The sequence below is a fragment of the Dicentrarchus labrax genome, unplaced genomic scaffold, assembly GCF_905237075.1.
Source record: "Dicentrarchus labrax unplaced genomic scaffold, dlabrax2021, whole genome shotgun sequence".
Taxonomy (NCBI): domain Eukaryota; kingdom Metazoa; phylum Chordata; class Actinopteri; family Moronidae; genus Dicentrarchus; species Dicentrarchus labrax.
Window position 1 is genome coordinate 22,956,377 of NW_026136705.1, and position 24,786 is coordinate 22,981,162.

The 24,786-nt window shown below is 39.9% G+C and overlaps 1 protein-coding gene across 3 annotated transcripts in view; it reads left to right on the plus strand.

Annotated features, from left to right (window-relative positions):
* The first annotated feature begins 2,817 nt into the window (after positions 1 to 2,817).
* stk32a (serine/threonine kinase 32A) overlaps positions 2,818 to 24,786 on the plus strand; it is a 64,574-nt gene continuing 42,605 nt past the window's right edge. Inside the window, exons 1-4 of one of the 3 annotated variants that reach the window (XM_051401654.1) lie at positions 2,818 to 3,150; positions 4,380 to 4,962; positions 11,674 to 11,729; positions 13,708 to 13,859. In XM_051401654.1, coding sequence (XP_051257614.1) covers positions 4,911 to 4,962; positions 11,674 to 11,729; positions 13,708 to 13,859 — 260 coding nt within the window. In that variant the 5' untranslated portion in view covers positions 2,818 to 3,150; positions 4,380 to 4,910. Of the gene's footprint in view, positions 3,151 to 3,273; positions 3,491 to 4,379; positions 4,963 to 11,673; positions 11,730 to 13,707; positions 13,860 to 24,786 lie in introns of those variants that run through there. The other 2 variants (XM_051401655.1, XM_051401653.1) reach the window with 2 other exon arrangements.

Consider the following 24,786-nt stretch of genomic DNA (forward strand, 5'->3'; position numbering starts at 1 on the left):
AACACATCTCTTATCCTGCTGACTGGGGTACCTGCAGACCCCAGAAGTATATTTTTTGTCGTACGTCACAGGTGCTTTATTCTATCATTAAAATGTTTCATTACTTTGTCAATCAGCGTGTTGCTACAGAATTCATATTGTTTGCTGTTTCTATTTTAACTGATGCTTTTTAAAAATACCAGTGTACTGGGTCAAAAGCACCTAATTTCACCTATGCAATTTTAATAGATGTAGCTATTCATTGAGGTCATGTTTGCCATGGGTCTTAATTATCACACAGTATCACACACTATCAGGGGGGTACAGGATAGGAGATAGACACTGGTGAAAAATGTAAATACACCTCTACCTTAAATATAATACATGAAGGTGCATAATAAAATGTATGACTATCAAATTAAGGAAGGAGAGAATATTAATAATTTCCAGTTACATTAATTATCTAGGTTTTGAGAAGAAATAAATGATCATTTTCTTATGATGGGTATTTTTTACAGTAGTTTATTCTTGGGGACCCAAGTCGGTAGTCCCTGTATGTTAAATATGTTGGTAGGATGAGGGTTAAGCAAATAACCATATGTGTTTATATTAATTTCTGTAGAATATAAACATATATATACATATATATGTATATACACACATATATTACCTGCAGTAAAATAACCCTCAAGTATGAAACATGCCTGTTGAAATGTGTACATTTCAAATAGAAAAGCTTTAATAGCCTGTACCATGATATATGTTTGACATAATAAACCATGAGTGCATTGGGGAGGAGGGTGGTGTTTAACTGCTGCTACTTTGACTGTAATATTGATCATGGAGGTGAAGTATAAATACATTCTATTCCCATAAGACCCTTCCTGTATTAATATTGGCTGCTGTCATATATGTTATGTCTTTTTTATCCACCAGATGGGGCTAATTACACAGAATTAAATACTTGACATCCTCCAGTCCTGAGAAGTTCTGCAAATAGTTTTAATTTGAATGTAATATAATCATGACTTCTCCAAGATTGATTCTCTTTAAAGGCAAAAAAAAATAAAGATCCTCACTTGCAAAACTAGGACAGCATCACGCTGAGGCCTCCTGAGTGTCAAGTAGCTTTACTCAGTCCCTGTCCAGGTGTGAAACGACACTGTCATCACTCATCTCATCTAAAAGAGGAGCACACTTCCCGACACTGCCAAACGCCCGATAAGGCATTGGCCTGAATCTGAGTGACGCTCGTCACCTCTCATGGCGTGTGTTGAGAGTTGGCGGTCTGTCTCCTCCCTCCGTATGAAGATGGATGGCCCACATTGAGTGAGTCTTGGCATGACAGAGGCATAAAGAGGAAGAAAATGTACAGTGTGCGCTGTAAGCATATATCTGGTCCCACAGTCCCTACCACTCAGCCGTTCTCCTCCTGACCTTGGCCTGCTCAATTAACACCCAGGTGACCGTGGAGTCCTTATAATGGACGGATGTGTTTTAGAGTTAGTAGTTAATGGCCACAGAAGTTAATGCATGATGAGAGGTCTGACTGCAGGAATCTGCTCAAAAGACAGCAAATTCCTATGCGGCAAACACATATTCTGGATTTAGAGTTTTTCTTTGCTACACAGTCAGGTGTCCACTTCTATACCTGCTGGCTGTCCAGTACAACCATGATCCGATGAAGTCAGGGAGAGTTAAGTGACTTGCTCAACAGGACCCCAAACAATGACAGTAGTTGTTGGGGTAAGTGAGGAGGGTGCCATGTTTTATTTATTTTATATAAGGTTTAGGTTAACACCTGCGATGAGTAATCTTATATTTCAGGTTTACTATATTATTTCAGTTGTTGCATGCTATTTTAATAACAACTTTATAAGTTTAAGGTCATTATGATAATAATCCAAACCTTTGTGAGATGATAAGCAAAGTAAATTTGGGCACCGACTGCTCGAATAAAAGAAAAATTATCATAGGATCTGGTATATAGTGAATATTATATTGATGCCTAAGGAGATAAAAAACACAGTAAGATAGGTATAGACTCACAATAGAACACCAGAGAGACATTAGTGTCCATTATTCTCACTGTATAATGACTATTTCCATATAACTTTAATGGCTATTATGAGACAGCAGCCTCATCTGGTCTATAAAGAGACTCCCCCTTAGCTGGGGGCCACCAGGTTTAAAACAGCATTATCGACAATTTGCCTTGCTGGTGCCTTTGAGGAAGGTATCAAAGCAGTATGAGCTCTGGGGGGCGCTGTTCTAAAGCTGACCATGACCCCTGACTCTGGTGGGAGCAAGAGAATAAAAACCAATTCCCTGCATACGTCAATAAAGTCTATTATAAATAGAGTATTATGGGTTAATGTGAATTTTAAAGTTATGCTTGATACAAAAAGATCAGCATTTTTAATACCAGACATGCGCATAGGTTCTGTTGGAATAGGCAACTGTTTGGCCACTGCGGGCTATTGATAAATGACAATCACGTATTCATTTTAGGCTATAACCCAAAAGAAAAAGTCCTACAGAGGCTATACAGTGACTCTGCAGTGCTGAACTGACTTTTCAGTAAACTTGTAGCTGTGAAAGGGACAGTCCCAAAATGTAATATTCCAGTAAATATTGTTATATATTATATATTTGGTATCTCACTAAAAAATGCCTTAAAGAATACAACTTTTTTGGGGGGATGAGCGAATGTTAACGACAGGGAAACCTCAGCCCCACAGCTACAGCAGATCAGCCCGGCCAGCCTATGAAACGTGCCTCTCCAGACGCACGGTGGTGGCCAGCCCCATTAACACAGGCGGCGATGTGGAGGTCAGTCGCTCATCAGTGCAACGCGCCGAGCAGTTCCCCCCCTTTAAACCCCCCATCTCTGCTCCATTTGTCCCCTTGTCCTCCAGAGACAGGGGATTTCGCATTGCACTCCTTCGGCGCAAACCAGCAAGTCACGTCTCGCTGTGTGGTTCCATTTTTTTTTTTTTTTTTTTTTTGCGGGTGGCAGGTGTCCCGGTGCGTCGTCGTCCGAACACCGGACAAGTGATGCTTTGAGAGGTGCGCTGTTGCTCCCCCCCCCCACCCCCTGTCGCTTCACATCTCTGCAGCAAAACCGGGCTGGAAATGGTCCTATGCTCAACTAACCGGCGGAGCTCAGAGGTAAGTGCCCACATCTGCCCTGCATGGATGTAGGGGGGGTAAAGAGGAGGAGGCGGGAGGGGGGGATACTTTCTATTCAGCGCATGTTTCTCTTCAATTGATCAGATAAGGGATCCGAGGCACAATGTCCTCTGCGGGGAGCTCAGCACTGCGGCTTCCCGCACTAGTTTTTGAATATTTCATTTAACCCCAAGAGGGTTATTCACATATGCCGTGGTGACCTTATCATGCAGTCTGGGAATGACATTCATGAAAAGGGTTTCCCCTCGCGGATTGAATGTTGCCACGATGACTTGAAGTTTGCCTATTTAAGCCTCAAACGCATCTCATCATAACTCAGGTCAGTCATTCAGTCTCCTTTAAGATATTGTTATGGGACACGCTGTCATTCCTTGTTAAAAGGATGCAACAGCAAGCCCACATAGTGGAGCTGTGATATGAATATTGTAGTGCCATAGGAAGAAATTAATGTCATTAAAAACTTCAACTTACTTTTCTGACACACCAACTTTCTCTAGGACGAGGCTTTTACAGGGATACACAGCCTACTGACATGCCTACACATTTGGTTAGTTCATATCCAGGCTTACATATTTCATGAGACAGCAGTTTTATTTTTTTCTGTCAGTTTGTGGAACAAAAGCGTTGATAGTCATGCAATTTCATGTCCTGAAGAGGGCAGCCTGAGGGATTCCATTTACAGTGCACAACACCAGCAAACTATAAATCAGAAGCCTCCCAATTTTGTTTTCTTAATGGGAAAACAGATCATACCATTCATCACACATGCACTCGTAGACGGCGCTCCACTGGGATGAGTCTGAGATTAAAAATATAAAAATTAAATAATTGATAAATGACAGATGAAGGAAGTAAGGATGGGAATGAAGGAGGGAAAGAAGTAGGAGGGAGACCTGCTTATGTAAAAATAAAGTCTCTCCCTCTCCCCTCCACCCGTTCACTAATCAAGTTAATTTCTAATCAGCATTAACATTAATATACCTGCTGTCATGCTATTATTACTGGAGGTCATTTAAGTTTGCCATGTTTTTTTCTTCTTTTAGTAAAACTCTATTATCTGTGTGGATCTTTCCTCTGATCATTAGATGCTGTGTAGGAGCTGTCCATGTCTCATGGCTCTACCTCTCTACTTTTTTCTCCCTCCCTCCCCTTGCCCCTCCTCCCCTCTCTTTGCTGGTGGTGTCATGTTTTCCTGCCTCCCCTCACAGGTTAGACTCTCAGTCAACAGAGGGTCACAGCCACAAACACATCACCCACCCTCCTCCCGGCTGGCAAGAGACGTCCATCTGCCTGCGTTCATCTAAACAGCAGTGAAGACAGACAGGAAACTTACAGTGTAGTGGTACTGCCTGTGTGTGTGTGTGTGTGAGAGATAGAGAGAGAGTGTGTCAGCGCTTCAGTGCCTTTAGTGTTCCCCCAAGCGCTCTACTGAGTGTGTGTGTGTGTGTGTGTGTGAGTGTGCTCAATGATGTGTGGCTGTGTCAAGGTGGAGAATTAAGAGAAAGACAGGACCTGATCAAGTCAGCAAAACCGAGCCAACTGCTGCGTATGTGTCAGGGTTGAGCAGTCCAGCACGTGAGACAAAGTGTGTGTGTGTGTGTGTGTGTGTGTGTGCGTGTGTGTGTGTGTGAGGGGGCTAGTGTTGACCAGGCTATGAGTGCATCTCAGAGGGAGAGGCCGTTTGATGCTGAGTTGAGCTAAGGGGAGCATAACAGGAGAATCTGTAAGAGGAGGCAGCCATGGGGCTCGGACAGTCCAGCAAGGCTCCGGTCACCGATGACACAGACGAGGGTGAGTAATGAAACATCCAAAAGAATTCTTGTTTGACTTCTTTTGGTTTCTCTACTTTTGTGGCTCAAATCCAGTAAAGATACACTGGGAAGGTGGGTCTGCAGTCTTATCAATGGGTTAAGTTATTCCTGTTAACCGTGAATGGTTAAGACTGCTATAATGCTGATTAGGTCTGTCACTATAGTCTTCCTCAGCTATGGAAAAGAGGAATACCCTTTACTGTAGCCACAGTTTGACTTTTGACATAGCCGCAACATTGTATATTTACACAAAGATACATATAGTAGAGGGTATGGAATAGAATAGAAAGTTGTTTTCAGAAACCCAAAGATACTGAATGAACTATTGTGGACATTTTTACCTCTAATGCTGGCTTTGGTGGTAAAGTCTTCATATTTATGAATATTGAAACCTGCTTGAATCTTGCCAGACTATTATCTTAAATTCTGTCACACTGATCGCCATCAAGGTCAGCGTCAAAAAAAGTTATTACATTGATTGGCATTAGTATTACATGGTTTGAATTTATTTCCCTTTTCTTTGTGACATGAGTAGATAATACAATGTGAATTTATTGATCTGAGTCAGTCTCTGAAATTAATTCCACTCTGGCTGAACCCCAAGGACTTCAAATAAGTCAGCGTTACATGAGTCAGTGATTTAGTCAGAAGTGGAGTGGTTTTCCCAGGTTTTTCTTACAGGAGAGCAAATTGGTTTTTCTCTGTATCTGGCATCCTAGATGATGTGATACATTTGTTTCCTATTTATAAAGTTGCAAACTGTAATATCTGTTTTCAGTTGAACCTATTTGAAGGGTTAAAATTGCATTAATTATAATGGGAATTTTCTGTTATTTGTATATCTGGTGAGAGAGGTATTTCATTATTGTGTGTCAAATTACTGCCTCGCACCCTGATGAAATCCATATCTGTGGCTTTCTCTTTTTCACTGGAGGCAACCTCTATCAAAGAGGAAATCATTATTCATGGTTAACCTTGCTGCTTAGTCATCTAGCGTGCTGTTCTGGAAATGTCACTCATAACAGAGCTTCTCTGAACTCTGAGTTAATGCAACAGTACACCTTTCCGACTTCTCTCTCACAAAACAGCGTGGGCGATTTCACCGAGGGCACGGGGAATAATAAACATAGAGACACATCGTTTTGAATTAGGAAAAAGCCCCGCTCACTGAAAACAAAGTAATCCCCCTCGCTGATGAAACTCACATCAGACATAGGCAGGATTCTCCTTTTGAGGTTGCAGGGACCAGACGGGTTCGCTGCATGTTGAGTATACATCATATGCGGAGTTCTCTGAGTAGCAATAAAGATGCAAATTGAGTTTTCACTTTTACACTTCAGGAACGTTAAAGGTCGCTCCAAGGTAATATTGGCCACAGAGGTGGGATTTAGGTTTGTTTGTTAATTCAACAGTAAACTTTAATATATGCTGACATTTCTAAAATATATTATCAATGTATGTAAAAGCTCTGAGGTCATTTTCATCTATTGTTCCTGTGCAGTTGAAAAAACTCTCTGACTGTTCAGTTGGTGGTAATGAAGAACAGGTTCCTTGTTTACAAAAAATGGTTCTCCTTGATCCCTTTATTTATCCATTTCATGTAACCTTATACTTCTACTCCGTTACGTTTCGTGGGCATATATATTGTATTTTTACTCCACCATATTTGTCTGATAGCTGTAGTTTCAAGTTGGTTTACAATTACAATTTTTAAACGCTCTTGGATTGGATGGAAAATGCATTGTCACAAAACTGAAAAAGGGCTGTTTGTGTTTGCTGATGAAAAGTTGACTTTTAAGAGATACGTGGTTCTCAAAGGACAGTGACGCTACAAACATGATGATATTACAGAATATGATACATTGTTATAGATTAAACTACCCTACACTATATAAAGTAGTTACCATACTTTGAGTACACATTGCTGATAATATTTATATACTTTTTGAATGCAGGGACCTCATTTATGAAACTGACTTAAAATCAGTTTTAATCTTAAGTATGACTTAAGTAGACAACAACGTAAATGCAGTTACTTTAAACTTGAAACCTTTTTATGTTTTTGTCATATTTGCTGAAACTTTCTCTGTATCCTGACAAGTAATTTACATAAAAGTCACCTACTGCAGCTTTAAGTTGTTTACCCTCTGAATGTTATCAAGGGTGAGGGGAGCGGGGATATCTATCAGTAAATGTGTTTATACAGTGAATTGTCAAAGTTGTATTGACCAATTATCAGAAATAAGTATTTCTGACTCAACACACACAATGTGCTATTAGTACTTTTACCTTAGTAAAGGATCTGAAACTTCTACCACTGTAAATGTATAGATATACAAAACAACCTAGACATAAATATTTTACAGCAGAACCAAAAAGTGTCACAAAGACAATATAAAAAATAATCTGTCTTTCTAAATACATTTCTTGCAGAGCGGCAAATGTTAAAACTAAATTTCCTTTAAGAAAATAATCTGAATTTATTTTCAGAATAAATTCATAGACAGTTTTCCTTGCTGGCGTCAGTGCAGAGTCAAGTGCATATTTTGTAGTTCATACTCAACCTATAGTAGCTGATTTACAGAGGTGGGTGCATGAAGGTGAACTCTGTCAAGACATGTTTATCTCCTCTGAGAATGATGTGTGTACCACATGTGTTCCTTGTGTGCCACATACGTTTTCCACTTCGTATAATCGGGAGCCTCTGGTTAATGGACAGGCCTTGTTTACTGCCGATCATGCTTTATTCACATTGCAGTGGACCCATGGGTTTTTGTTTCAGTTGTCAGAGCAACAGCATGAGAGCACTGATGTTACCACGTTGGTGGGTCCTTAAGTGATTTACAGGCTTTTGTGTGAGAGGCGTTGAATGAGAGGTAGAGAGAGTGGTGTGTGTGTGGGGGGGGGGAGAGACAGTACGTCCACAATTAAAAACGTCACTTATGTTTGCAACACAGAAACACCTCAGCAGGACAAAAGCTGAATCTCTTCTTCTTTGTCCTATACAACAAAGGAGAGACACATCTTGGTTGTCTACAGAGTCTCAGCGGGTTAAACTGTTTTAGTTTCCCCCTGCTGTCTGTAATCACCTACTCCTCTATACTGTGTTTTGATACAGGTAATTTACCTGCCCTTCAGTGCACACACACATCAATGAGCCACACTGTTGCACTGGCTGATGTTCCTTCCTGGCTGAACTAGAACGCAGTAGTTTATTTTGAGTCAATTCCACATACATACATCATCCTGCTGCTGGAAATGCTCAGTAGAGCAGCAAATGAGTATTAATCCGCCACTGATCCCAACAAAACTACTATTAACCTACTTAAGTAATGTTTACTATAAACTACCGAGCACTGCTGTTTGAGGGAATTACTGAGCCTTCAAAAAAAAAAAAAAAAATCTATTTGTGCCCTGTTTTCTAAAGATTTGTGTCTGAATAAATGTGCTTGGGGCTGAGTGCAACAGACAGTAGGGGAGTTAGTATTGCGAGATTCACTAAACACATTGTTGGTTTTGGCCTTTTCATTTGACTTGTTGACAATGAGGAAAATATTAAATTATGCCAGCCTCATATTTGAAAATGAGTGATCATAGAGAGGGTCAGAGGGAACAAGCATTTGTCTTCTTAACATTAATGATACATCAACCCTGTCCAGGCTCATGTCATCATTGTCCAGAAGCTCAATTTCCTTGTCCATGTGAAAACTTGCAGTTGCCGGTTTTCAGGCTTCCAATTGAAAACACTGGCCTGCACTCAAATAGCAAGTTTTGTGTCTGAGTAGCTGGTAGGATCTGAATAATGTAAATTGCATCATTTGCACATATCCACAGGGGCCGATGTGGACAACTCTGCAAAGATTCACAAGCAGCCCAAAATATACGAGCAGTATGAGTATAAAGAGGACCACGTGTTTGTGAGTTTTGGAGTATATGTAGTTTTTAGTGTGGACGGAGGGCCAAAACCAGGGTCAGGAGGGTTACTTTAAAAATATAATCAAATACAATTATTAAGTATTTGTTAAAAAATGTAGTCAGTAACCTAATCCAAGTATGACAATGTTAAATTAACATAACTGATCACTTTACGGTACTTTTGGATTACCTCAACACTGAATATCCAAAGAAAGACAAGAAATATCAATAAGAATGGAATGGAATGGAAGTGTATTCTATAAGACAGCAGAACATTATAACCGTTGTAAAGAATAAACCGATCAACCATAAAATTAGGACCACCTGGGTTCCCTGGTGGACATAATGTTATGTAGCCCCATACGCAACAAACTGCAATGCACTGTGTGTTCTGACACCTTTCTGTCAGAACCAGCATGAACTTTTTCCGCAATCTGAGCTACAGTAGCTCATCTGTTAGATCGGACCACATGGGCCAGCCTTCACCACGTGCATTAATGAGCCTTGGCCCCCCATCACTGCTTTTCCTTCCTTGGACCACTTTTGACCACTGCAGACCTGGAACACCCCACAAGAGCTGCAGTTTTGGAGATGCTCTGACCCAGTCGTCTAGCCATTTGGCCCTTGTCAAAATCGCTCAAATCCTTATGCGGACCATTTTCCCTGCTTCTAACACATCAACTTGAGGACAAAATGTTCACTTTCTGCCTAATATATCCCACCCACTGACACGAGCCACGATAACCAGATAATCAGTGTTATTCACTTCACCTGTCAGTGGTCATAATGTTAGGGCTGATCAGTGTATGGACACAGAAAAGAATTGAAAGATTTTTAATATCACAAATGTGTCCTCTGCTAAGTATTTTTAAAGAAAAAAATGATGTAATGTTAAAATTATAATCCAGTTAAATAATCCCCATTTTTACAAAATAGAATCGTAATCTGATCACGTCTTTTTTTTTTTTTTTTTTTTTACTACCCAAAACAGAGCAACAGAGAGCAAATGTTTGTTGGCTTATTGTGGACATGTGGTGATTTGTGAGACAACTTCTGACGGACAGAACGAAAGGGTATAGACATTCATTACAGTACAGTCATGCAGGAGGGCACAAGAGACTCAAACGGAACAAGCGTGATTACTTCAATCCAATCTGATTAGCATATGTCAGTCAAATTCCAATTGACTGGTAGATGAGTTCCTCGGTCAGATGATTTCCTCAGTTAGTTTAAGCCATGGAAAGGCTGTCAATGTGTCAATTCCACTCGTGCAGATTTCAATCAGTACACACTCTGTTACTCATATGTCCATCATTTAATACAGCACATTAAACTATTCAAAGTTCTGCTGGTAAATGTGACAGTGTCCATCTCACTCCCTCCCTCCCTCTCTCGCTCTCTCTCTCCCCCTGTCCCCCTTTGTATGCCTGCCTCTCTCTTTCTCTCTCTCTCTCTCTCTCTCTCTCTGTCTCTCATCCACAACCACAGCTGTCTCTCTGAAAAACCCATCAGAGGAGAATCTGGGTAGCTCAGCAGGAAAATGACCATGTTTATCTGGAGTGTGTGTCTGTGTGTATGTTTAGTATATACATTGTCATCTGTAAGTGTATGCATGTGTGTGTGTGTGTGTGTGTGTGTGTGTGTGTGTGTGTGTGTGTGTGTGTGTGTGTGTGTGTGTGTGTGTGTGCATTATAAAGCAGGCCACATATGGTCCCTATCAGAGTAGGTTGTGCAAACACTCCCAACACAGATAGTGTGAGAGGAGGAAGTGCCAGTGATACGTGACTAACGGAGCATAACATTAACTGTCACATCCAATAGATCTAGTGACTGCTGGCAGAATTACAGAGTGTTTGAGTGTGTGCACGGCGTAGGCCTACAGTCGCAGGAGAAGCAGGTGATGTTTTCAGTCAGCACTTTATGTCGAATATACGTGTACTTTTGGGAAAGATTGTGAATGCATTGTGAATGTACGTGTATGGCCAGAGGAGTGCAGAGAGTGGGCAGCAGCTGCTCCATCCTCAAGGAAACTGCAGAGAGGGAAAACCTTCTGTCCTGGTTGTCATGGCAGCAAGAAACAAACAGCCCCATCCGGTTCCAATTGGCGATAAATGTTGCTGATAGATGGAGAGTGAGATAGGGAGTTAAGCTCTGGTTAGGGTATTTATGTGTGTGTGTGTGTGTGTGTGTGTTGTGTGTGTGTGTGTGTGTATGTGTGTGTGTGTGGGTGAGACACAGAGAGAGTAAGACAATGTGTAATAAGAGGAGAAGAGTGAATGATAGAGACTGAAAGGATATTGAGCTGCAAAAATTAGTCTTTTGTTCGGTAGAAAAACATGCAACGATCATAGAAGACATCTTTATGCTGAAGCTCATTTAAATTCTCTGCTATATAATGTCAGTGACCTGCTGTTGCCCTGGAGACCTCTATCTGTTGCAGCATGACTGTCTGCATTGTTCAAATGAGCTCAAAGCAAACCTCACAGACCTACTGTAACTGTACACTTCATCCATTTCCATTTTCAATGATCCATTTAAAATGATAGTTTGTTCTATTTTTCATTGTAAAAGAGTTGAAGTGTCATTTGATTTCTATGGAAGCTTGTATCCACTTGTAGCACATTTTAATATTGTTGTTGATATTGTAAAGTATTTTCACCTTGTTTCAATAGTGAAGGAGAAAAGAAAAAAAAGAAAAATCAGATTTCAGGTTTAAATTTCTGTTTTGTAATTCATATAAATTAACCAAGATTTTCTACTCCTTTCTTTCTCACAGTAAATTTCGACCACTTCCAGATCCTGAGAGCAATAGGAAAAGGAAGCTTCGGAAAAGTAAGTCCATGTTTCTTTTCATAAATGTATTAATCCCAAATGGGGAAACAAAAAGAAAACAAACAGACAAATACGTTGGATGGACATATGGAAGGTAAAAACCAGTACTGACATATAAACTATCACACAGTCCACAAGGACATTAGTGTTGCTCAGGAGCCTGCCTACAACAGATGCACTTAAAAACAAGACCAACAGAAATAGGTAATATGTGAAACCCTAAAAATATATCTAAACTAGATCCAGTCTTACATAATAAATTAGAATATCACATGTTGTTCATGTTTCATATGATCCTGGTGCTGCAATTACTGATCACTGACTAGATTATTCACTTGATCTGTAAAGTGTCATAAAATAGTGAAAAATGACCATCACACATTCCTAAAGCCCAAGGTGATATCATCAGAGTGCTTGTTTTGTCCAAACAACACTCCAAAACCTGAAGTTATTGATTTTACTATCACATTATACAACAAATAGCAGAAAATCCTTACAATGTAGACAATGGAAGCGGGGAAAGTTAAGCTTTTCTAGTTGAAAACTGACTCAAATAATCAGTTATCAGACGATTATCGTTTAAATAATTGTTGCAGCTCTACATGGTCCCCTTTAGTTTTTTTTAAAGAGGCACGTGGACATTTGGCGTAACAAATGATATACCGCGTCCCCTCTCTGTCAGTAGTTATCATACACAAGCTAGCAAAGCCTTCCGGTTTAATTTGCTCGAGACCAACCAACAGCTCCACAGACACAAATCAGAGGTGGTCGCAGTCTTGCTGTTAAGCCATATAGTGCAGAGTAATTCACATCAGCACTTACAGTACATGCAAGCACATATAGCGACGCACATGCACACTCCCATGCACATGTATACACAGACCCATAAAGCATCTACACTCTGTCCAACAACAGATAAGCAGTCTAATCACAGTAGATGGCAAGCTGTTCAAAGGGAGGAGTGATGCGATCAGGGTTTGGCTGATTAACTGTGCCAGCTGGTCCACAGATCACTCTCTTAGATAGCAGTAATCACTGGCTTATTGACGCTTGTAGCACACACAAGCTCGTCTACAAATAAATATGGGGTATTGCACTGCTGCATATTGAAAATAGTGGCTATTCTCGGACGCATTGTCAAAAGGGGGTAATCATATACAATTTGATATATATATATATATATATATATATATATATATATATATATATGCATGCAATAACAGCTCCCCAGATTGCAGGTGCTGTATTCTGCATTTTGCTGCGTCACATGAGTCATGCTTTTTATTTTCACTGATGTAAGTGCAACAAGTGTTGTTTAAAAGGTCTACATTCCCTACTGACATGCAGTAGCAGTTTCTAATGAATGGTAGCATGATGTTTCCCCACTCTAAAAGGCAAACTGGTGTGAAAAGTTGAACATCTTAAAAGAGGATTACATTTGTGATCACAGAGATTAAAGAGAAATCCTGAAGTTTCCTTCCAGCCTTAGATGGGCAACATTTCTGGTTATTGCATTATAACACTAAATGTGTCCATGAGTCTCAAGTAATGAAGCTTTAGACAAACATGGATGAATGATAATAAACACGAATTGATGTGTCAAACAGACATCAGAATTTTTATTTTCCTATGTATCATGCAACCTAACTAATGACCATACTTGACAAAACATAGAAGAATGATGCATCTCACTACTTTGTGGCTACAGTTTTAGAATTATATAATTTTGCCCAAGAGGAATAATTATGTTTATCATATGTTATCATGCGGTTTATCATACTGGCAATAAGGACTATATTATCATTTTGTTTGGATGATTGGCTGTTTAAAGTTTGCAAAAAGCAATATTGTGTATGAGTCACTTTTAACATCCTTGAGCGTACTGGAGCATAGGACAGAGATGTGCAAGCAGAACACAGACATTATTCAGTATTCCTTTTGACCATAACAGTGAAAGAATGTACCTTTCTGTGATCAGGTCTGTATTGTACAGAAGAAGGACACTAAGAAGATGTACGCCATGAAGTACATGAACAAGCTAAAATGCGTGGAGCGGAATGAAGTGAGGAACGTCTTAAAAGAGCTGCAGATCATGCAGAACCTTGAACATCCTTTCCTGGTCAACTTCTGGTAAGCCACCCGTGCTTTGGTGAATATGTATTTGAATGTGTGGTTGTATATGTCTGTCTATCAATTAGGTCTGTAAGGTTTCCTGTGAATAATTCTGGATCACTTCTTACAGTGTCCCGGAATTTACTTTAGCCACTCTTTGAATTGGAACTCAGACTGCTTTATTATATTTAGCAGGGAGTGACTTTGACAGAGCCTCCGTTAAATATGTACACAAAAAAAGCTTCTGTGGAAAATCTTAAGCACACTCGGAGTGATTTCTTCTTCATCTCCACCCGGGCTTGTGTTTAACACTGGCTATTAACATCAGCCATAGCAGTCATTTGAATGATTTTGTAGTGCACTCCGTGTCACCCATTTGATTTTTATGGTGATTGTATCGAGTCCATTAAATCAGTGTACGCACAGACGCACAGAGGGACCATCACCCATTAAAGAAAGCTCTGGATTTAGGTGTTGCCACTGAAGAACACTCTCATGCCTCCATTCACGTCATCTCACCCTGTGAAGTTGCTAAAAGGAAAATGTAGTTTGCTCACTGATCCAAGCTTCCACTTTTATGGGCACGACCCTCCTCCTCTCTTGGCAGCTTCTGATTTGCCTCACCACATCTTGGGGGTTGAGGAAGTCTTTCCCTCAGCACACAACGCACAAGCTCACTCAAAACTCTAGTGCGCTAATCTAAGATGACTCATCAGGTAATTTTAAGCATTCATCATAATTTGAAAGCCCCGAACTTATTGAGCACCAGGAATCGTACTTTTGAGATTCCTGATAAGTATGGCTTGTTAAGTTTCTGTCTGAAAGGCGTCATTAATTCTTGATAAGCACTCCCACTCTGCAACGTTCTGAGAGGAAGCCACCCTGGTTTTCTGTCAAGCTGAAAAGCAGAGAGGAGGGGATGTCTGACCAAAGACAATGAATAACTGCCATGTAGTCCAGTTTTTAAAAATCACATTTATTTATTTATTTTATGTTCCTCCTTTTGAATTACAGGTTCAGTACTTGCTCTTTATGTGTTGGGCAGCTCCATTTAAAAAAAATAATTAAATGAGATACTAAATGAGTTGTGGCACCAATGCTACACAGGTAGCCCCCCCCCCATCCCATCTACCCTTTGTCCTCTGTCCCACTTTTCTATCCTCTCTTCACCTTCCCCTTTCTCCCATTTTAATTTCATATCTTTTTGAAAGCTACTCTGGCAGAGTCAATAGCTGTCTTTTACTAATTATGAAATTGAGGGGAACAACACTGAATCCCCCCCATGGTGGGAACGAATGAGAAAAGACTAAAAGCACAGTCAAAAGCAGAGAGAAGGTAGAGAAAGAAACAACAGAGGAATAGAGAGAGGTGCAGTGTACAGACTCATCAGACAAACAATGCCAGTGCTTGCTTTCTTGCTTGATTGCATGCTGTGTTGGACAAAAAAAAAAAACGTTGGAAGTTAATGCTTTTGGCAGCGTAAACCCCCCCCCCCGAGTGGGGGTGATTTCCTCTAGAGATGTGCTTGGGTCAGCGCTGTGCCCCTCTCTCTCTCTCTCTCTCTCTCTCTCTCTCTCTCTCTCTCGAGTTGGCGTAAGTTATGATTGTCCTGAGGTAAGCGCTCAAGGTCAGAGATGGAGAGAGATTACCTGCAGGCATATGAACCGCACTGAGCGAGCTACATGCAGAAACCCAGGCTTTATTTTTCTTTTGTCCCCTGTCTCATCTCCCGTCGCTGTCCTCTTTTTCCATTTACCCTGTCCTCGTCTTCTCTCACCTTCCCCTTTCCTTTGTCCTCTGCTCGTATTTTCCTCTTTCGCCACCTGCTTCACTTCCTTTTCGTTCCTCTTGCTGTCACTGCGTTTGCTACTGGGCATGACCTCCAGCCAAGCAACAACGCACTTGGAAGACAGGGGCAAAAAAACACAACATATCTAAACTAGTTACTTTTCCTCCATGCAAACTATTATGTAGAATAAGGAAAACTGACTTTGAAGAATCTTAGCCTCTGGGTTTAAGTGTGTGGTACGGTCAGTGTATTGATGTGCCAGCACTGGTAGGGCAGCACGATGTGCCTGCGCTGCACTAACTCCCACTGTGTAAGGGGAGCCCTTATTGCACTGCACTGCTTTGACTCAAAGGCCAGAGATACACTCATGCTGTATCAGAGACGTGCAAAGAGAGGGAGAGACGGCAACCAGCATCAGTTGCTGCTGTATCCAGCTTTCAGTCTTGCTGCCTCTTGAACTATGGATTTTGCAGTTGATTTGTTTGTTGATGGAGGAAAGTGTCACAGAGGAAGAACTTCTTGAAACTACCTGCTTGCTGTTTAGAGTGTTTGGTGATGGATGTGTTGATCACAAGCTGTGTAATGTGTTCTGTGTGAGTAGCACATTTCTGGGGACATCAATTGAAAGCAAAACATGTCCTTTGTGAAGATGTTGACTTATTTTTATATTCAAGAACTTCCATCTGGTAAAACTGTTTTGGACGACAATTTCATATATTTTCATACTGTACTGAACTTTTTTTTTTTGTTCATCTCAAAAAATGGCGAGGATTAACGAACTGTAAGATCTGTTAGGTGCTTCATTCCATGACATGCCCCATGTCTAAACTCTCCAACAAATACTGCTATGATGTAACATGCTATTGTAAAAAAAAAAAAAATATTGCGTAACTGTCAAAGGAAAGAAGAAGTACATTAACAAATGTCTGAAACACTTTGGAGTAAAAGCTTCACTTGCTTCAGGGAGTCTGCTTTTGCTCAGTTATTACGTAATCTTACTAATGCAATACATTTCAATGCAGGAGAAGACATCACTATGTTATTCTCCATTCATGTGCATTTATTTTCTCCTCAGAAAACCAAACAGAAATTACATAATGTCTCACAAAGACAAGTTTTACAAAAACAACATCCTCCAAGCATAACGATATAAAAGGTCTAGTACACCAGATATGTTGCATCGTACAGGCACTACAGTCTGCTTATAGTGTACATTTTGAATGAATAGCATGAGCAAAAAAAAAAGCTTAACTCCAGACTATAACACTACAACTAAGCAATAGTAAGATCTGCTGGCACCTACGGTCCACACTGTATCCTTGAGTACCTGCAAAATGTGCACATCACATCCTCATTTTACTTTTAGCACCGCAGGCATTGCCGAACACTGGAAAGTAGCATGTCAGCATGTCAAGTATTTGTCCTGATGTCAAGGTGACCTGATGAAATGAAAGATCATACAATCAGGGGTGGTAAGAATAAGAGACGAGCCTGATCAAGTACTCAAAAAAAAGTAGTTTTTTTTTTTTTTAAGGGATGTGTGTGTGTTTGTATTACTGCATCCATGCATGTGTGCCCAGGGAGTATTAGACACAGACTGATGGGAGCTGTCAGTCAAAGGAGGTGTTGGGAGATGGGGCAGGAGGAAGGTCGGAGGGCTGTCGGCATTGATCCATCGTGTCACAGTCTGAGCGGCTGTGTCCGTTTCAGCGAGGGGCTTTGGTCAGATGGTGTGAGTGTGGAAATGTGTGTGTATGGTTAGCATGTACGTCTCCTTGCCGTAATCGCAAAATCCTTGCGTTGAACAACAAAGTCTTGATTTGTCATTTTATTACTGAGACTCTACAGTTTACATTGAGGTGGTTTAGTTAATTTACTCAGTAAAGTGTGTTCAGGTTATGGAAGATGGGTTACTGAGGGGAAAGAACAAGTCCTTCTTAAGGAGCCCAATATCATTATATGAATATATATCAAAATTTAATGAATGGGTGCAAGTGTTACTCTTTCAGAGAGGGGATACATTTGGGAATATTGCCTTTATTTCCATTACTCTTAAAGAAGGGGAATAATTCTTTATTAAGGCACTTACTGTAAATGAATGAAGAATCAGGATTTCTTTTTGCTGAATTTTGCTGTATGAACACCTGTCTTATTTGATTTAATCTAATCTACTTAAGTCTAAAAAGGAATAATTTGTGTGTCTGAAACATTCCCCTTCTGTAAAAAACAGAAACTTTGTAGCAGTTTTTATAGTATTTGAATGTACCGCGTTGCCTTTCATGTCACAAATGTTACCTCAGAAAGAGAGAAAGGAAGTATTTTTGTAAGGACACATTACCATTAGCTTCTGAGCCCCTGTGGTTTCTGGAGACTTCCATTACTGAAGTGGCCTGGGGTGCCGGTGCCTCTAAAAGCTCCATGCAGGAAGCTCTCCCATCAGACTGGCTGCCTGGAGGCCACAAAGGGGTCACATTGAATTGCATGTGTGGCGGAGCAGATATAGACACTGAGAGAAAGAATGACAGAATTAGACACAGTGAGGAGGAGAAGGAGGATAAAGGGGAACAACTAAAGGACAAGCGAGAACAAGCAAGCAAGAGAGAAACCAGATGATAGCAAGGTGCCAGCAAGGCTAATTAAAAGCACCATTTCAACATAATGTACAGGTGCTAATCTACAGTCTGACTCCTTTTCTCTGCTTTCTACCCAAAATGCTGGTCAAGGCTGCAAGCAACAGCTGCAAATGGATGCTGGAGAACTTGTTATGTCTGTATTGTTGCTGTCTATGTGCTCAGCCCATTGCAGATGCAAAAAAAAAAAAAGATGGAGACAGTAAACAAAGTAATGCTGATATCAAAATGAAAAAAGAAAAAGACCAGTGAGTAAACTAAATACTGGTAGGCTGATTTTTTTTTCAATTATTATGTGGTTTATATTACTTCTTAGTTATAACACAGAGGAGTAGCATGAGCAGCACGTCAGCAGAGAAGCATCAGCAGCTTCAGCGCTTAGCATGTGTCTACGTAGGATGCCTTCAGGAACAGTATTGAGTGTAGATCACCAATGTTTTGGAAAGACACAATTACTGTATTATCACAGGTAAGCAGTAAACGGAAACTTGGAAAAGGAACAAAATAGACTTGAAGCCTTTAAAACACAAGTATGCAACGTAAGTATGTGGCCTGTGTAGACAGCTGAATTTATTAAAATAGAAGCGCATTTGTTCCGTCATGCATGTGAAACAGACAATTGAAAAATGTGGCTGAAATGCTTTCTATGTAGACATGACATTAAGGTCATGAAAGTTTAACCTCACGCATCTGCCCATGCTGCAGTTGTGCAAACACGTATGCCACCACATGCTGTTGGTTTGGCTGTTAATTGTTTATCGGGTAATACTGCAACGATTGAGTGAGCAAACACCAAAAAAGTTAAATTGAATCACTTGGGCACAGCTGCTCCGCTGTGATGGCTGTGATGTTTTCCTACCTCATAACTTCAAAAGATAGTTTCCAGTTATATTTTCAACATAAAACTTTCATCGCCATTGCACAGCTTCAACATAAAAGAGGTTCCTTTAAATCACATTAGTCATACATATATGTTGTCATATTGATGGCAACTCGGATGACCCACTGCCTAGAGCACCTTTGACAAACAACTTAATGAGTACCATTTCTAATTCATTTTGACAGCAGTGGCAGCAAGCCAGTGGAAACTTAATTCATATTCAAACACCTTCTAAATACTCTGGTGCCATGTCAGAGAAAGAGAGGGTGTGCTTGTTTTTAGAAGAAATGGGGTTTTTGTTGTCATAGGAGACCAATTTACACTCTAAATAGAGTGGAGATGTTGCTGAAATAGCATAAAATAGAAAGTTCAATTAGCACAAGGTCAGTCAGTCCCAGAAGGATGAAGTTGATTTGCAGCTATAATATCTTACAAATAGTACGTACAGCAATACAAATCATTATTAAGTGTAATAATGTGCACTTATGCAGATAGTCAAGTGCTGAAGCGGTAAGAAAAAATACTTAGTTGTTCACTTTGTGTGTGTGTGGTGTGTGTGTGTGTGTGTGTGTGTGTGTGTGTGTGTGTGTGCGTGTACATGTCAGAGTTTGTATATAATATATGGGACTTTTTACGACTTATAAAACAAGCTTCAGCGTCTGTCATCAGATCTTAAGAAAAAGAGCTGGCTGCTGGATGGCAGTACGCATGAGTGTGTGTGTGTGTGTGTGTGTGTGTGTGTGTGTGTGTGTGTGTGTGTGTGTGTGTGTGTGTGCACAGTACAGTAATCAGAAACTACTGGAAGTGCCTCACTGTGTGTATAACCATGACCATCTTTATGGCAGCTTTGTTCCTGAGCAACTGTGTAAGAGATTGCGGTCAGTCAGTCTTGTTTGCTTACGAGAACAGAACAACTTCCTCTGGACAATGACGGCTGAGCCCTTTCAGTTTTTACCACCTTGGCTTTCTGATGGAAAGGCTTGTGGGATTAGAAAACATGGAAACCTCAGCCGAGCATGAAAGCTGGTTTTCTACTCGATTAAACTGGTTTCATGGAGGACTCACGTGCACTATCGATTGACTTGATGGACTTGATGTCCTTCAACCCCAACCCAATCATTCATCCAGTAGTTATGTACTGTATGATAAATTAATAGCATATTTACATGAAAATATATTTTGTTTTGTTTTTTGTCAGTGAATATTATACTAACCGGCTGATAAAAAAGCTGTTACATTGCATTTGCTTTTCTTATAACCCAGTGACAGGTGGGTTTTCCAAGGTGAAAAGCCTGTAGTGCACAGAAAGTGATAGATCAAGCACCAACATCAGTTTGGCTGAGAATCATGTTCGGTCAGTGCAGACCAACAATAAGCAGCAGCACGAGATATTACCAAAATGATCAAAAAGAAGGTTGAGGATTGTCACCTCAAAAGAAAGGTTAGTAGACAGAAAGATAACAGTTTTGAAAACATTTAATTAAAGGTAAAGATTAAGGCCTTGATCCTGCTGAGTCCTTTAATAATGGGTATCTGCCAATAATGATCACATTTTGTTGTACTATTTTAGCCAATACCTATCCATACCAAATAATCCTGGATTGGCCCTGATACCAGTCCTTACAATCGGCTCAGAACATCTTTAGTAAAGATTAAATAAAATATAAAATAATTACATAATTCAATAGTAAATACTTTATACTGATAAATAGATGGATCTAAAAAAGTAATTAATGATGAAAGTGAAAAGTTGAATTCAATTTAAAGTTAAACATGATAAAGTTGAAGATTTAGGTTTATAAAAGTCACAGAACTCTACACTACAAGAAACTGCGTCATTGTATATTTTAAATACTAGAGGAATTAACAAAATTTATAAACTGCTGTTTTCTGTTAACTTTTTTGCCAAGAAAAAGAGCAATTAAAGTCTAGTTTGTGTCCCCTAAATGCTTGTGACAGCAGGCTCTTGGATTCTTTACCACCTTTACTACCCTTGCTGGTTTAGAGGTATTTACACTGTACGTGTGTGTGTGTGTGGGGGTGTGAGACAGAGAGAGCGGGTGGAGAGACGCTGAGGTAGACTGAAGGAGAGAGAAAGAGGGGGAGAAACCGAGGGAGAGGGAGAAAGAGAGACAAAGGGAGTTAATCAAATGATTAATAGATAGAGTAAAATGGAGTCCACCCAGCAAACACAGAATGCTATCAAGCTCACACTTTAAACCACTGAAGGGTTTGTTTTTCTTGTCTTGGTTTACAGTTTTCAGCTTGCCTTGTTTTAAGCTTTGGCCATCCTATTTGAGGTCATGAATCACATTCACACACATTTTTACATGCTGGATGTTACACTATTTCCCTTAATTAATGTTTATACTAGTCTATCATGCTTATTCCCATGACAATATTTTTATAACATTCTAACTAATGGTAGTGCAAGCATTTCCAAATGTGTGTTTCATTAATACTTCATATGTCCAACTACACAGAACCAGAGGAGGAGCACGTTGGCTAATTCAGAAAGAATGTTTTGACCATCTATGAACCCAGTCAGAGTTGTGTTGTTCCCAAAAAACTACAAATCCTGTATCAAAGTGAAACACTGCATTGATATTTAAGAGAATGTGATGATAATATGAGACCCGTTTGATCTGTGCTTCCTATCTCCGTGCCAGAATCGGGTGTCATATCATTTTCCAACACCACACTCGCTTTCATTTCCATGCGCAGACACACACACACACACACACACACACACACACACACACACACACACACACACACACACACACAGATCAATTCTGCATCCTCAGTTATCTCTCCCTTACATCTAATGACAGCAGCTGGAACTTTGATTATTATTATTTTTTTCTTCAGATCCAAGACTCTCCATGGGAGTCCCCTCCTCTCAGAATATGTCGCTTTTAAGTAATTTTGGCTCTGTATTTATAAGGCTCGTGCTGCATTTTTTGCTTCAAAAAATCCAGGAATGATAGGATTTTAACATTTAGAATATGTCCATGAAATAGGTCATTTCTGCATAGTATACATTTTTCTACCTGTGTGGCTAACACTTCCAAACCAATCAGTGATCTCACATGAACTCATTGATTTTGGTCTTTCATTTAAAAAAAATAATAAGAAAAACTGAAAACAGAAATGTACTCAAAGTACTTACACTGCTACAAAATAATGAATTAATCAATGTAAAATAATATAGCAATATATGTGTTAAAATTAAACCTAATACAAAAATTGGAAAACCAGATAATTATATATTAGTGTTTAATGAAATTTCATATACAACGCATAATTTGTAAGTTCTTTATCTCTCTTTTGTAATATACTGGGTTTGCATGCATTTCCCCATATGTCTGTAACCGAGCAGATTATACAACTGTTATATAACACCTGTAGTGCTCATTTAAATCATAAGTAATCCTTGTACTGTAAATATACTCAAAATAAAAGATGCAGTATCATCCCAGTATGCTGTCCCCTCCCTATGGCACACACACACACACACACACCCACACATGTAAACTTTGCCAAAAACTTTAGAGAACCTCTGTGTCCGCAGGTGTGGCTAAGTCTTTGCTGCTTGTCTGAGTGATTGATAGCATTGCAGCTGGTCCCATCCATTCAGCTGTACTGTATTATACATATTAAGTGTGAAGGGCTGGCCTCCTCTCATTTCTTTCATCCCTAAAACTGATATTCATCAGTAGAGAACTGTTTGTTGGTGTGTGTGTGTCTGTGTGTGTGTGACTGTGCATCTATGTGTTTAGGGTTGAGTGACATTCAAATTCAAGATGTTTTGGTTTTTTTTGCCATTTTAAGTTGTTTTGTAATAATACATCATAATATTGAATGATGAATGCACAAAAGGAGAGTACTTTGTGTGAGTGTGTGCACATGTGTATCTCCATGCACCTCAGGGCGGGCATCTAACAGATCTCTTTCCACACTCTGAGGCCATTGGCAATCAGATGTTAAGTGGTCTCAGCATTATCTGAGCCTTAGCAGACACTTTTGAGTCAGCTCAATCAATGTCCATCCATCCAATGCAGAAAAGCACCACCTCCAGGGCCCTGAGGAAGGGAGTTCACCAACGTGGCAAAAAGCTACCCTCTGTCACAGAAGATTGAGTTTGAGCCAAGATGACGGTGCTTACAGAGAATCTGCCAGTAGAAACCCCAGTGGAAAAACCAAACAAACTAGCGGAAGTGTTCAGTGAAATTGTAGCCTGTTTATTTTAGATCAGGAACATGTTGAAGGGAAGAAGGGGCGGTGGTTCAGTTATCCAATGAAGATCTGAACTTGCAGACGTAGGACATTGTGTTGCATGCAGAGCAACGCTTTAGGCAAGCCAGAAAATGTTGGCTGCTGCAATTTTTGTAATATTATTTTTGCATAAATTAAAGCTAATAACTAACATAAAAACTTTCTTAAGGGAGAGAAACTAATTAGCTCATCGTTTAGAGACGGGAAGAAAAAGTGTGGCCCTGGTGGGACGCTCGACATGTAAAAGCAATGATGATTTGTGCAACAGCTTCTCAAATGGCGATGCAGTGGGCCGCATGCTGATAAAGGCTTGTTATACATGATAGTGCTCGATGGATGGATGGGTGGATGAATAGATGGATGACCACAAGTAGCATTATCACCGAGAATATCATTCACACACTAACATAGGACTGAGGCATATGCAAGAAAATACTACATATAGTATGTAATAAGAACCACAGAAAATAATAAAAAAAAAAAGAATTAAAAAATAAATTAAGTGACATATTGTGTCACCTTCCCTGTTGGAGACTGTTCACTTTTCCCTGCCAAATCTTTAGACTATACACTAACATAAGGAATGTTTAATAAGTGTAATGGTCTGCTCTAATGAAATGGCAATATACTCACCAGCCTGATGGAAAAACTGTTAACCCTAGAGAGACAGAGGCAGGGCAGGGAGCCGCCTGAGCAGAATAATGTTGCTGAGTGGATGCAGAAATAGAGGTATAATTAAAGATTTTCCTACCGCCAATGTTGATGGGATTATGACTTTTTTTTAGCTATACAGGGCTCCTTGGAAAGCAACATTGATCAGTTTTGTTCTTCTTTCCTTTAGAATTTGCATTTGCTGTTGTTATTATTATCAATAATAAGAATGTCAGATATATTACTGGTAATGAATGTAAGCCTTAATGTTATTTTTAAATAAAATAAAAAAAGAGTCTGTGTGACTATAACACTGAAAACAAAATAAAGAATAGAAATAATCCTGTCAAATGAAGGTTGTTCAAAACATGTTCAAGTAGGAACACTATGTTACCTGTCTCACCTGTCTCCTAACTATCATAGCCACTTGTTTACACGATCATAAAAGATTTTCTTTGCTTGTTAGCCTTGAAGACAGGATAATGAGCATTGCCTCAGGCATGACTCAGCCAATATGTAGGCGCTCTCCCTTCATTGTGAAAGAGTGTGAGTGTTTTTCTTCTGCTTGTTGTAAGTCCTACAGAGTAGAGCAGCATCTACCCTCAGAGACCCTGGGAAGCCCCTGAGGTGGTGTTTTTCAGAGATCATGAGGTTGAAACACTGATGGGTAATTTTGTTGAACCGTTTGTTCTTGTCAGACCGTTTGTACTGAGGTCT